Here is a 12980-nt window from a genome sequence, read left to right on the forward strand (position 1 = left end):
GGCATGGCAGCACTGGGCAGTCCCAGCAGAGCCCAAAGAGTATATATGAAATATATGAAAGACTAATTTCTGCAACTCCAGAGCTCAGTTCTTTGATAATTTTCCCTAAATAATTATTGTCTGTTCAAGCAGAACTGGCTCCTCCTTCATCCCTCTACACTAGGAAAAGTGCTTATTTCTCATTGGCCTATTTCCTCCCAAGGCCCAACAGAACAAGTGGGACCTGACCACCTTCCTTAAGACAAGTATAATTAAAAATAGATTCTTCAGGCTGTAGACACGCAAAAATAAATTCTTCACACATTTACTAATATAAAATAAGTTTTTATCCACAAATATTTGTAATATAATCATATTACATATATGTAAATAAATATTCAAATGCAACATATATGAATAGTATTATTTGAACCTGGCACTTGCCCTTAGGGGTAGGTTTTCAGGGATAGGAAAAACATGCACAGAGCAAAATCTCCAAAACATAAGCAAAAATCTACTTTGCTTTTTTCAAAGATCTTTCCTATCTTTTATTCATAGAAGAAGGAATTCAAATAACCAATAAATACATAAAAAGAAAAAAATATTTTTAACCTCAGTAGTATTCAAGAAAATGTAAAAAGCAAGATCATGAATTTTCACCCATCAAACAGGCCAAAATGAAAATTATAAATAAGAGCTAATGTAAGAAAATAGATTTTCTTAGATACTATTGGTGAGAATATAAATTGGTACAGCCTTTTAAGGGGGAAATTTGGCAAAATCAATCAAAATCTAAAATGAATCATACCTTCTGCAGCTTTAAAAAGTCCATCTCTGGTGAACCCTGTGATGATTTCTCCAGCGTCCATTCTGTGCCCCTATTGCTCTACAAAAGTCATGTGGGTCCATGGATAGGCTGCCAGCCAATCAGCATAATCCCTTTTCCTTTCACTCCCCTTAATTCAGGCAAGGGTACTTAACAGGAGCCCCTCAGTGCATACCATCCTCACTGAACCCCCACCCCAACCCATACAGAGATTTGCTTCAGGCTCCAATCTATGAGTGAAGTTTTGTTTGATGGGTGAGGAAACTCTTCATTCTCCTTTAGAATCAGTGAGGAAGCATGGAGCTCCAGTAATCTAAGCTCCTAATGTTTATATTATCTAAATAAATGGTTCGTTTTTAAAATTAATTCCAGATCCAAATAATCATGACTATATATTTATGCCAACAAACTCTCATAGCTTTTTTATTTGTCAAATGACACTAAATTCTTTAAACCTTCAAAGTCAGTTATCTTGCCTATAAAATCTGAACAATATTCCTACTTTCCATAGGTATTAGTACTATTATCACATAGAAATCACTGTACTAGATTATGTGGAATAGAAATAGGTAAATAATTTGTTGTTCCTAATCTTTAGAAACATTGAAAACTTAGTGAGGGAGAGACATTAGGTATTGCTCTTGCTACCACCCCAGTCTAAGGACAAGAAAACATGCTGAATTGAGATGTCACTTTAATTTCCCTGATTCTTTCTTATATTAATTCATGTTACCTGACAAAACATTTTCCAAAATTTTACTGTTGACACCTTCCTTCCTTGCTCCTACAGGAAATGATCCTGCAGGCTAAAGTAAAGAATGAAATAATTGAATAAGGTTATATAGTGGGGAAAATTAATTTTCACTGAAAACAAAATAAAATGATATTTTCTTGATAGTTTTGTTTTTGGTTTTGTTTCCAGGAATTGAACCCAGGGGCACTTAAAGCCATATCCCCAGCTCTTTGTATTTTTTGAGACAGTCTCGCTAAGTTGCTTAAGGCATTGCTAAATTGCTAAGGCTGGTTTTGAACTTTCAATCCTCCTGTTGCAGCCTCCTGAGCAGAGTTTTTATTTTAAAGAAAATTTCTCTGCCAGTGCAGTGGTGCACACCTGTAATCCCAGTGACTCAGGAGGCTGAAGCAGGAGGATTGCAAATTCAAAGCCAGTAAAATTAAAAAAATAAAAAGGGCTTGGGATGTGGCTCAGTGGTTAAGCACCCCTGGGTTCAATCCCTAGCCAAGCCCTAAAAAACAAATGCCAAATGTCTTCTTTGATATAAGGAGAGCAAATAAGAACAGAACAGGAAGGAAGAGCATGAGGAAAAGACTAACAGTAAACAAAGACGAATGGGGGGAGAGAAAAGGAGAGAGAAGGGAAAGCATATGGAAATGGTAGGAGACCTTCAATGATACACAAAATTATAAGAGGTTATGAGGGGCAAGGGGGAGGGGGGAAAAAAGAGGAGAGAATTGAACAACAGCAGAGGAGATAGAGAGGGAAGATGGGAGGGGAGGGGAGGGGAGGGGGGATAGTAGGGGATAGGAAAGGTAGCAGAATACAACAGTCACTAATATGCCATTATGTAATAATGTGAGTATGTAACAGTTGTGATTCTGCAATCTGTATTTGGGGTAAAAAATGGGAGTTCAAAACCCAATTGAGTCTAATGTATGAAAGATGATATATCATGAGCTCTGTTATGTTTTGAACAATCAATAAAAAAAAAGAGGGAAAAGAAAATTTCTTAGTGTATAATATATTCACTGTCAGCCATCCACAAATATCAATAAACACAAAGCTCTAAATCACAAGTTATACACGTGTGATGAGGTCAATATTTGTGGCAAAGTACCTCTCAGAAGTGCATGTTAAGAAGCAGATAAGCTGTCTGTTAATTGCATTTTCAAGTTATTTCATGTTTTGATGCCATCAAGAGAAAAAAAATAGGTCCCTTTAGAAAGCAATATAATAAGTTTTATAAAAATAGGAGAGTGTTAAGGACTCCTTCCTAATGTAAACATACTTAACACAAAACAATAAAGAAAAATTCTTTTAGTCCAGTTCACCAAGAGTAGCCTACAAGGTTAGAAGTGGTCCTTTGGTGGTTCTCTAATTCCCTGCCAGTGGTTTACTTATACACAGGGTGATTAAAAAACAAGTCAACCTCATTTTTCAGTCTAGTCTGACTCACAGTTGAGTATACATGTAGCCTTATATTATAGCACAACTAAGATAAGTGAACCAAAAAATAAGAAAAAAAAAACATCTTCCATATCCCCATTTATTTTTATTTTTTTATGGGTACATAAAAGGTGCTTTATTCACATGCTTAGTAGGTAAGAATGAACTAAATTTATCCTATGTATCAGCATAAACAGATCTCAAAAATAATGTAGAATTTAAAAGTTCCAAAATAATACATGTAGTATGATATCACTTTTATAATACTTTTTTTTTAAGTTAAAATTCTTAATGAGAAAGAAGGATTTGTTTCTGTCAAGGTGGTCAAAACTGTTGGCAAGGATGGATTTTTATTCTTTATATTTATTTTTGGGCTCATTACCATATTCCCATTTAAACAGGAAGTCAGGCATCGCAAACAATCAGGGAATTTTTGATCAGAAGAACTGGGTTCTTACCCTGGGTCTGTCATAACTTTTGCCAGGTAGTCTTTATTTATTATTTTATCACTGTGCTATTTATATCACCAGCTATACAGTTAATTAACTGGTTGCCCCTATATTCAAATTTTCAACAACAAAAAAACAAATTAACATTATTTCAAACTTATTTATTAAATACCATACAGTGGGGTCTGTGTGTGTGTGTGTGTGTGTGTATAATTTTTAGTATCTTAATTAAATAAATATAAATTAAAACCACCTATGGAGCTTAGTTAGATAATATTTATTTATTTTAAAACATACACATACACAGCAAACCCATTGTCCCCCACTAGTACATATACATAGTTCATATTAGTGTGTAACTAAATCATATCCTTGTAAAGGGAGAGTAAATAACCACAAACTGAAAAAAGATTATTTTGGTTTAGTATCTACAGCCCTAGTTTGAAAAATCTTTTTTAATAGTTCTGCCAAGGTTCTAATCATATATGATCCTCAAGTTTCAACAAAGACTTGAGTATAAATGATTCTCATTTTTTTTCACAGATATTTAAATAGGCAAAAGATACCTAAGGAGAGTACAGAATTAGAAGGTAAATGACTTAGACCCTCAGAAATTGAGCTAATATTTTCACACTTCTCTTTACATAAACATAGCATTGAAATAAGCTGTTGTTGAGGATTGACTTTAAGTATTGTCTTCTTTCTAGATTGTAGAGTCTGTTGGCAATATTTTTCAAAGTAAAAATAAGATAATATATTAATATGAAGATCATTAATGCTGATATTCTAATTTTTTCAGCATTTTAGCCATACTAATCTAGTGAAATACCAGGTAAAAGGTTAAAAATAAAGCTTTTAAATCAAAACCAAATATCAATTTAATCATCACCTATAGACTTATATGTTGGAATAATTTATTTTGCTTCCTCTTGAATGTCCTAGTCTTTTGAGGCCTAAGTATCTAAGGCCAGAAGTTCAATGTTAAGTTCCTTGGAGTAATAAAGAAAAATTTAGTTAAATTCTTGGATTAATTCTAGTCAAAGGCTTTTAGGGAAAAACAACACACTTTTAATTGGCTAAGGCAAAAATTCTACTCAAATCCTGGTCTCCTTAACAACTGTTCTTTAAAAATGATAAATGCAGAGCATGACTGGAATCCTAGAAACAAGAATCTGGAGCTCAATTGGTCTAACCCTCCCACCTAAAATGTTGCAGACCTGTGCAAAATGTGTGGAATGTGGGTAAATGATGATGTACCTTGGAGAAAAACTTTGGGAAGGCCTAAGCATTTGAGGCACAGAAACTTCTCTGGGTTCTAATATCACCCTCAAAATATCAGTGGACAAGAGTGGAGTCCGTAATAGCAGACATTCCCTCCCATCTCTTCAGTAATGATTCAACAGCAATTGGCCTAGACAAAAGTGATCAGCCTGATTAATAGGTAACCCTGCTTCCCATCACCTATTTTGTATGTGTAACTCTTTCTAGTGAGAAGTGCAGTATTCAACTTTAAGGTTCAGTACTCTATTCTCCTTTTCCTCTTGTTCCAATCATGTTCCTTCACACAGGAACATTAGCACCAAAATTTTACAACACAGAGGACTACCAATGCCACAGCTGTACTGAGTCATTAGAAATAAAAAGTTTCTCTGTTAGATTTATATTAACGTAGTTCTTAGATCAGCAGAAAGGCCAGATTCCCACAATACACTGAATATTAACAACAATCACAGAAACCAATGATATATATCACTCCTGGATAGCAGTTACATATCACCTTAATGCCTAGAAATAAGATTTTCAAGTGTTTTTATAGGTAAAGTAAACAAGACATTTTCTTTTACTGATCCTAGAATTGTTTTCATTTTCTTCAACTGTAAACATTTACAGATCACACAAGGTTAAATGCATGAATAACATGACCTTTTATAATGTGTCTCTCGCCTTCATTTTTAATCACTTTTAATCTTAGTAATTTAAATATACAATCTACTAATAGCAAATTCACATTCATGTAACAAGAACCATATTACTATTCTTTCATTGTCTATATCTTGAAATAGCAAGCATCAACACACTGAAAAAGTAACAGGATAACAGTTGGAAAGGTGAACTTGTTCAATCTTCCTGTGAAACATTTGAAGGATGTCTTTGTCTTTCCTTCCTCTGCAAAGCAACTTTCTTAGAAAATACAGGAAGTTCAGAAGGAAACAATGAATACCACGAATCTCTCCTCTTAGGATATTAGCATTCTAGTTGCAAGGAGATGTCATCTCAAGTGCTATAGCAGCATCTAAAAGCACAGAATATTCCACCAAATATTTTACATTAAATATTTCTAGAAATTAATTTGTCTCACTCGCTTTCTCAAAATGTATACATTGATAACATTGGTGGGTACTATGTAATCTAAGAAAACCTAGATTATATGTATTAAAAAGAAGATTTTAAAAACATTCTTTAGAATAACTATCAATCTAAACTATCTTGTATAGCACATTATCTTCTTTTATGCAAACAATGACTGATTTTGACAAAAGAGATGTAAGGTTTGTAGAGCCTGAAGTTTATACAGTTTACATCAATTAGTTGTTCACAGTTCACATGAACCAACTCAAATAAATGCATTGCTGTTGTAGGGACAGACGAGGCAAGGCACCAAAGTTAGCAGGAAACAGTTTTATTTGGCTGCAGCCAGGTTCAGAGGGGACAGCTTTTACTATAAGCAATCAATTCCCTGAACCCCGAGTTCGGTAGTTTCAGAGTTTTATAACCAGCATGTAAGGGGAGGAACTCAGAAGTTCAGGCTGCAGAAGTTCACATAAAAGCAGCTTTCCCTTTCACTGTTCTGGGCAAGTTAACCCTTCAAGGACAAAACCTGAGAAGGGGAGAACTTCTTCTCCCCTCTCTTTCCTCCCTCTGCCAGCTTTTACCATAGAGCCCAATTGGTAACTTCTCTTATATTAGAAATGTAGACATCTCTGTGAAGCTCCAGCTCAAGGCCAGAGGCCTTGTTTACACATTTCTACAAACTACTATACTGGATACATTTGTGAAAAACTAGTAAGGGGGTGTCTAGCATCTGGAATGCTGATTTCTTCCAGGCTAGCGGCCAAGTAAAATAGGGCAACATGAAAATAGGAAATTTATCTACATTGAACTCTTTTGTAGAGACTCATTTGCTGACAGTCTTAAAATCAGCCATAGTAAAGATTTCTGCAGAAGCCCAGTTAAATTTTTTTTTTGTGGAGAATGGGGGTGCCACTACATTGCAAAGCCCTTTCCCTGGGTCTAGGAAGGGCTTGTGCAAATGAAGAATTAAAATTTAAGCTTTTTTCACTTCACAGGAAAGTGATCTTTGATATCACAGATATTCAAAATGCTTTGTGGAGATTAACAGATTAATTCCAATAATAAAATTTAAGGGAACCTGGCATTTTATTACAATATCGTATTTTACAGAGTTAATGAGATATTAAACATTGAATGACTTGCTTAAAGTCATCTAGCAAATTATCATTCCAACAGGTTTTAATTTTTTTTAGTACAAAAACACTTAAAAGTAATCATTTGGTATACTGCTGATCCCTCTTTATTGGGAAAGAGAATACCAAGTCATTGTTTAATTTATCTTGCTCGACAAGCCCACAGAACAAAATACTGAAAAGTAAGATAAGTATATAACCTTCTTCAGTACTTGTCACTCTGAATTCACATTATTATAGCTAATAAAATTCAGATTAGTTCAAGATCAAGAGATATAAGATCTTTTAAAAAAATTTTACTTTATAGACAAATGCTTTTGATTTTCTAAGTGGCACAACTTCCCTGGCAGGAGTTCTTATGAAATCAATAACCAGAGAATATTTTGGCTGAAAATTTTCTTCAGAAAACCACAAAATATTTCTCATTAAAGGTGACACAGGGACTGGCTCAGTGGTAGAGCAGCGCTTGCCTAGCACGTGTGAAGTACTAGGTTCGATCCCCAGCACCACAGGTATTTTTTTTTTTTTTAAAGTGACACAGCTTTAAGTATGAGAAATCAGACTTACCCCCTTCGGAACTAAAATAATTCTGAATGCTGGTGTTCCATCCGAGGCAAGTCGGCCTCTGAATCATCTGACAGGGGAGATCCTGATACCTATAAAATAATCAATCTTTATAGTTTCTCAGTAATTGTAAATGTCTCACTCCTCCAAAATTCCAATTCTGGCTGTTTAAATATCAGATGCTTATAATTAACTATTCATAGCTCAAGTTGCTTGCATGGGAAAGAATGAAGTCAGAGGACATTTTGGCCTTTAGTTTATACATACATTAAAAGATACTTCTAATCTGTCATTGTGTGCTATTTTTTACAAAACTTATTATAAAACAAAAATAAAAACCATTTGAAATCATCATATTAAGACTTCAAAGCAACCATTATAACTGTGTTAGATGAAGTAAAGGAAAATATACTTGAAATGAATGAAGGGTCAGGAATTCTTAGCACAGAAATAAAAGCTATTAAAAATAATCAAGTAGTTATTTTAGGATTAAAATATATATTATCTGAAATTTTAAAAATCTAACGGAATGGACTTAATAGTGGGACAGAGATAACAAAGTAAAATGTCACAGAACACGAAGAGAGGTAAAAGAAACTGTACAATATGTAGAAAGAAAAAAGATTAGGGAAAAGTTAACAGAGTCTCAGGAACCTGTGAGGAAAACATCAAAAGGTCTAACCTGTGTTTTGTCATTAGACTCTCAGAAGGAAAGGAGCAGAAACATACATATTCTAAGGAACTAAAAGAAATTCTAGAAGTGGAAGATTATATGGAATAGAAAACGTTTAAATTAGGTAAAAGGATGGTCTTAGGAAAAAAAATGTCAAGTAGACAATTCATTTTGAGAGATTAAGAAATGATTCCAGAGTTTTACTCTTTCAAAATGAGGTTTTAACTTTAGGGTTAATGCAGTAAAATACTACAAATTCCCACAAAGCCTATTGTTATACAAAGAACATACCTAGGCTATACACACACACACACATACACACACACACTCACAGACACACATTTTTAACCTAAAAAAATGATTACTACCAGTTAGGAAGTTTATATATAAATATTTGTGCAATAAGATACTAACTGCAATGACATATAAAATGAGCTTTAGCAAGCAAAATCTTATAGATCAACAGAAAACCTGTCCAATTCTTAAAACCAAATTTTCCTTAAAATATAGTAAATATGTAAGGGACCCAAGTTTCTCTAATTTACAAAGAATATTTCAATACCTGATGTAAAGCAACACTGGGAGTATGCACATCAATAGCAGCCAGAGAAGGAATCCGAGATTCTGAAAGAATTTTGTTCTCTTTCTTTATTAGTCTAGAATTTCGAGCTAGATAAAAACAACCATAAACATAATGAAAAAAATATACATTTTTTTAGTTTTTCATATTCTACATCTGTCCCTCAACATGTATTTATTACACATAAATGAGTATATGTGTTTAATTACTTAAAATATGTAAGGTTACCATAAATTATTTCTAATATTCTGTTAGTTTATTTACTACACATTTTACAATGTACACAAAAGGGCTGAAAAAATTAAAAGCATCATAAACATACCTATTCCTTCCAAGGCTCTTAGTTCAGGGAGATGATTATAGTTCAGTTCAGGCAAACGGACGTCTGTCTTAGAATATTCCCTTCTTTTCTTATTTGCCTGAAGGAGGCTTTTTTCACTAGAGACCTAATTTGGTCAGAATTATTAACAGAAATAAATTAGCTTCAGGGTAAACTAGACTTTCTTTTGTAATGACTATATTTGTATCCTAATGTTTATAGATTTAAAGAGCCAGAATAAAAAACTTTAAGGATATTAATAACATAGGAAACCATTTCACTCAATTATTCTAAACCTCCTCTTTACCAAATTTATTAAAATTGTTAACAAGTGGATAACCTGATTGTTCTACATTTCTCCTTTTCCCCGTGCCAACCTTTGGTATAAGTCCTGCCAAGAGTAAAAGGATAGAAGATGAAAATCAATACTCTGGTCTTTCAGGCTACTGAGGTCAGACCTAATAACACTTGGGCTTTTCAGCAAATAGTTGCCATTACATGTATTATAATAGAGCTCCCTTGAAATTAAAAGCTCTAAATTATTTTCATTTCCTGATTTTATAAAAAAGTTTTTTTTTTTCCATCTTAACTTCCTCATGATAAAAATGGAAACTGAAAAACTAGTCCCTAGATTAAGTGGGTGCCAAGGACACTAGCAAGCACAGCATAGCTAAATCCACATAGGTGTATTTCCTGCCTTTTATCTTACTATACCCACTTTTTCTCTCATAAAAGTTGTTTGCATCCCTGAGAACTCTCAAGTTGGAGATTGAGACAGAAAAGTCTCCTCTAACTTCCTCAGGAATGGCTTTGAATAAATCTGTTTTCTTCCACCAATTTGTGATTCCTGAATTTTGGTTGAGTGGTGAGCAGAACCTTCAATTCCAGTAGCATAATCACATCTCCTCCAAGATTGATTCTTTCTTTCTCAATATAATCTTGTTACTTGTTTTCTGTATTTGGTCTTGTCTTGCTCCTTAGGATTAGCATGATACTATCTTCCCAGGAAATATAGTTTATTTAGTAAAAAACTGTAACCTCAGTTATTTTCCTTGTCTTTTTTATTTTTATTACTTCATAGTTGATAAAGTCAGAAAACATCCAAAGTGAGGAATAGTAGTGTCACTTCAATTCTTCAATTTTATAAATTTGATATTTTTATAAACTTTTTCATTTAAGAATTGCAGAAACTACATTCTTTTCAACATCTTCAAAATAAATGGCACACAGAAATTATGTAACTTGACAAAAACATATATGACAAAATCACATATGTGTGTATTTATATATACATATATATGATGAAATACACACACAACAAACATACACATAATGACATTAAGCCATGAAGATTCCTTGAGTACAAAAAATAAAATCAAAAAGTGAGTTCAAACTACCAGATTTACACATTCAAAGCGTGACCAAAAAAAACCACATAATAATAAATGTTTGTATATTTATTCACATCCCAGTATTAGGGCATAAAGAATGGGGAAAGTACAGATCTTTAATGCAGAAGCTGAAGAAAGTCTAGATTTAGTTCTGTCTGCATTAATTTTCATTAAGGAAAGACTCCAGTGGGTCTTTTCTCCACCATTTTTTTTTCACGTCAGATGGGTAATGTGCTGATGTCATAACAAGGTTTAGAGGGAGTCACATCTCACACAAGAGCAGGACCCCCCAATCATCACGCTTACGAACCGAAGGATCTTTTCTCCACCAATCTTTACCCCCTTTCTCGATTATCTTTTCCAAAGAAGAATAAATAAAAATAGGATATAAAATTATTAGCCAGCATTGAATATGCAATGCCTGAAAGCAGTTGATATCAATTCTTAAAAAACAGTATTGAGCTAGCTACTTTTAAAAAGGATTGCTGATTGAAATAATCTTCCAGAACAGACCAGGATTAAAAAATAAAAGAAATCAGTAGGGTATTATCAAAAAATAAAATGTCATGAGCACAGAAGTAATAAACTAAGAATAATTAAAAGAAAAACAGCAATGTCCAAATCATGAGAGAGATGAAAAGACTGTATTTTTTCATCTCTGAGGATAATGAGTAGAGAAATTAGTGGAAAAAATACTGTTTGGGAAATATATCCATACCTCTCTTTCTATGTAAAAAGAATTTACTTATTCTCCACATTTCTTAAGTCCCACCCCGCTCTTTTTCTGGGGTTCTAATCCAAGGCCTTATGCATGCTAAGCACAAACTCTACTACTGAGCTATATTCTTAGCCCCTCTTAAGCAGCCTTACTGGGCTAAACATTATTCTCAGTAATGGAGTATAGAAGTGAAGAAAACATCACAAATTACTGACATGGGCTGGGGATGTGGCTCAAGTGGTAGCGCGCTCGCCTGGCATGCATGCGGCCCGGGTTCGATCCTCAGCACCACATACAAACAAAGATGTTGTGTCCGCCGAAAACTAAGAAATAAATATTAAAAAATTCTCTCTCTCTATCTCTTTTTAAAAAATTACTGACATGGAAGCTTACACATTGTATTTTTGAGGAGACAGACTATACATAAAAATGAGCATATAGAGGATGCAGATATAGGTAATGAAAAAAAAAACTAAGAAAGGAGAAGGGATAGAGGGTAATGAGAAAAAATGAGTCACAATATTAAAGAAGAACTCACGATAAGGTTTTATGTGTACTAAAGAGGAGAAAAAGTACACATAGTGGGTTATCTGGAGGAACAGAGCTCTAAATGTAAAATCTAAGTGTAAAAGCCCAGAAGAACGCATGGCCATATTTCAGGAATAACAAGGAAATCAGCATGGTCAGAACAGATTGATAAAAAGAAAGGAAACAGAGGTAGGATTAAAAGGGCAGGGGGCTTTCATCATGCAGGAACTTGATGGCCCCTTAAGGACTTTGGCATTTACTCAGAAAAGAGAAGTCAATGAAGGATTTTGAACAGAAGAATGATGATGATTTGACATAGTTTATAAAAGCAGCATTCTGGAGGTTATGTTGAGAATAATAATGCTCCTTCCTGTGCTATCTCTGAACCTTAGTCATGCTTTGAATACTAAAATCTGATAGCATGTTTTTAGTTTGCTGATTTTCTAGACCAAAAGTTCCATGGAGAGAGACGACTTAATTCCGGTGTCTTATATAAAATAGATGATCAAGAAATATTTGTTAAATGAATAAAAAAATATTTTCACCAGAAATCTGGTGCGGGTAAGATAATGAGATAATTTCTCTTTTCATTTATTCTAAAAAAAAAAGAACTGATTGGCAAGCATTAAGAAAATTTACGGGGCTGGGGATGTGGCTCAAGCGGTAGCGCGCTCGCCTGCCATGCGTGCGGCCTGGGTTCGATCCTCAGCACCACATACCAACAAGGATGTTGTGTCCGCCGAGAACTAGAAAATAAATATTGAAAATTCTCTCTCTTTCTCTCTCTCTCTCTCTCTCTCTCTCTCTCTCCTCTCTCTTAAAAAAAAAAAAATTTACTATGCTTCCATAAACAAGCAAATGGCATTATAACAACATCTTTCAGACTTATTTAAATTTTAGAATTCTACATCATGACTATGACAGGATGATTTTTGCATAATTAATGTTTCACTTTATGACTCTAAATGCAATTCTCAGTTCTTAACTGTCATACTGAATATTATACAAGTCTAGAACTGACTAGTGCTTGCTCTTCTTCGACTGGGAACAGTTTACTTACTGATGTCACATTAATATTATAAATTCCTGATGGAGAATGTTTATTTGGTTTAACAAATGGAATACAATACTTCTTAGTTTTCTCATCCACTCTGCAAAAAAAAAAAAAAAAAATTAAAATCAATAATTATTATTTTCAAGCACAAAACCAAATGACACAGCACCAAGTGTTACGCAGTTTAATCAGAATTTGATGCCTATCTTCAAATATATATTACATATAAATC

General features: G+C 33.7%; 1 protein-coding gene across 1 annotated transcript in view; it reads right to left on the minus strand.

Annotated features, from left to right (window-relative positions):
* Nucleotides 1–3708: 3708 nt before the first annotated feature.
* The window catches only part of CDKL2 (cyclin dependent kinase like 2), a 38634-nt gene continuing 29362 nt past the window's right edge, over nucleotides 3709–12980 (minus strand). The window contains exons 11-15 of the mRNA XM_081303377.1: nucleotides 12755–12845; nucleotides 9061–9184; nucleotides 8721–8827; nucleotides 7489–7577; nucleotides 3709–5729 (exon numbers count right to left, since the gene is read on the minus strand). Of these exons, the coding sequence (XP_081159503.1) occupies nucleotides 7500–7577; nucleotides 8721–8827; nucleotides 9061–9184; nucleotides 12755–12845 (400 nt within the window). The 3' untranslated portion in view covers nucleotides 3709–5729; nucleotides 7489–7499. The remainder of the gene's footprint in view (nucleotides 5730–7488; nucleotides 7578–8720; nucleotides 8828–9060; nucleotides 9185–12754; nucleotides 12846–12980) is intronic.

The sequence above is a fragment of the Spermophilus citellus genome (assembly GCF_964194105.1).
Source record: "Spermophilus citellus genome assembly, chromosome: 8".
Classification (NCBI taxonomy): domain Eukaryota; kingdom Metazoa; phylum Chordata; class Mammalia; order Rodentia; family Sciuridae; genus Spermophilus; species Spermophilus citellus.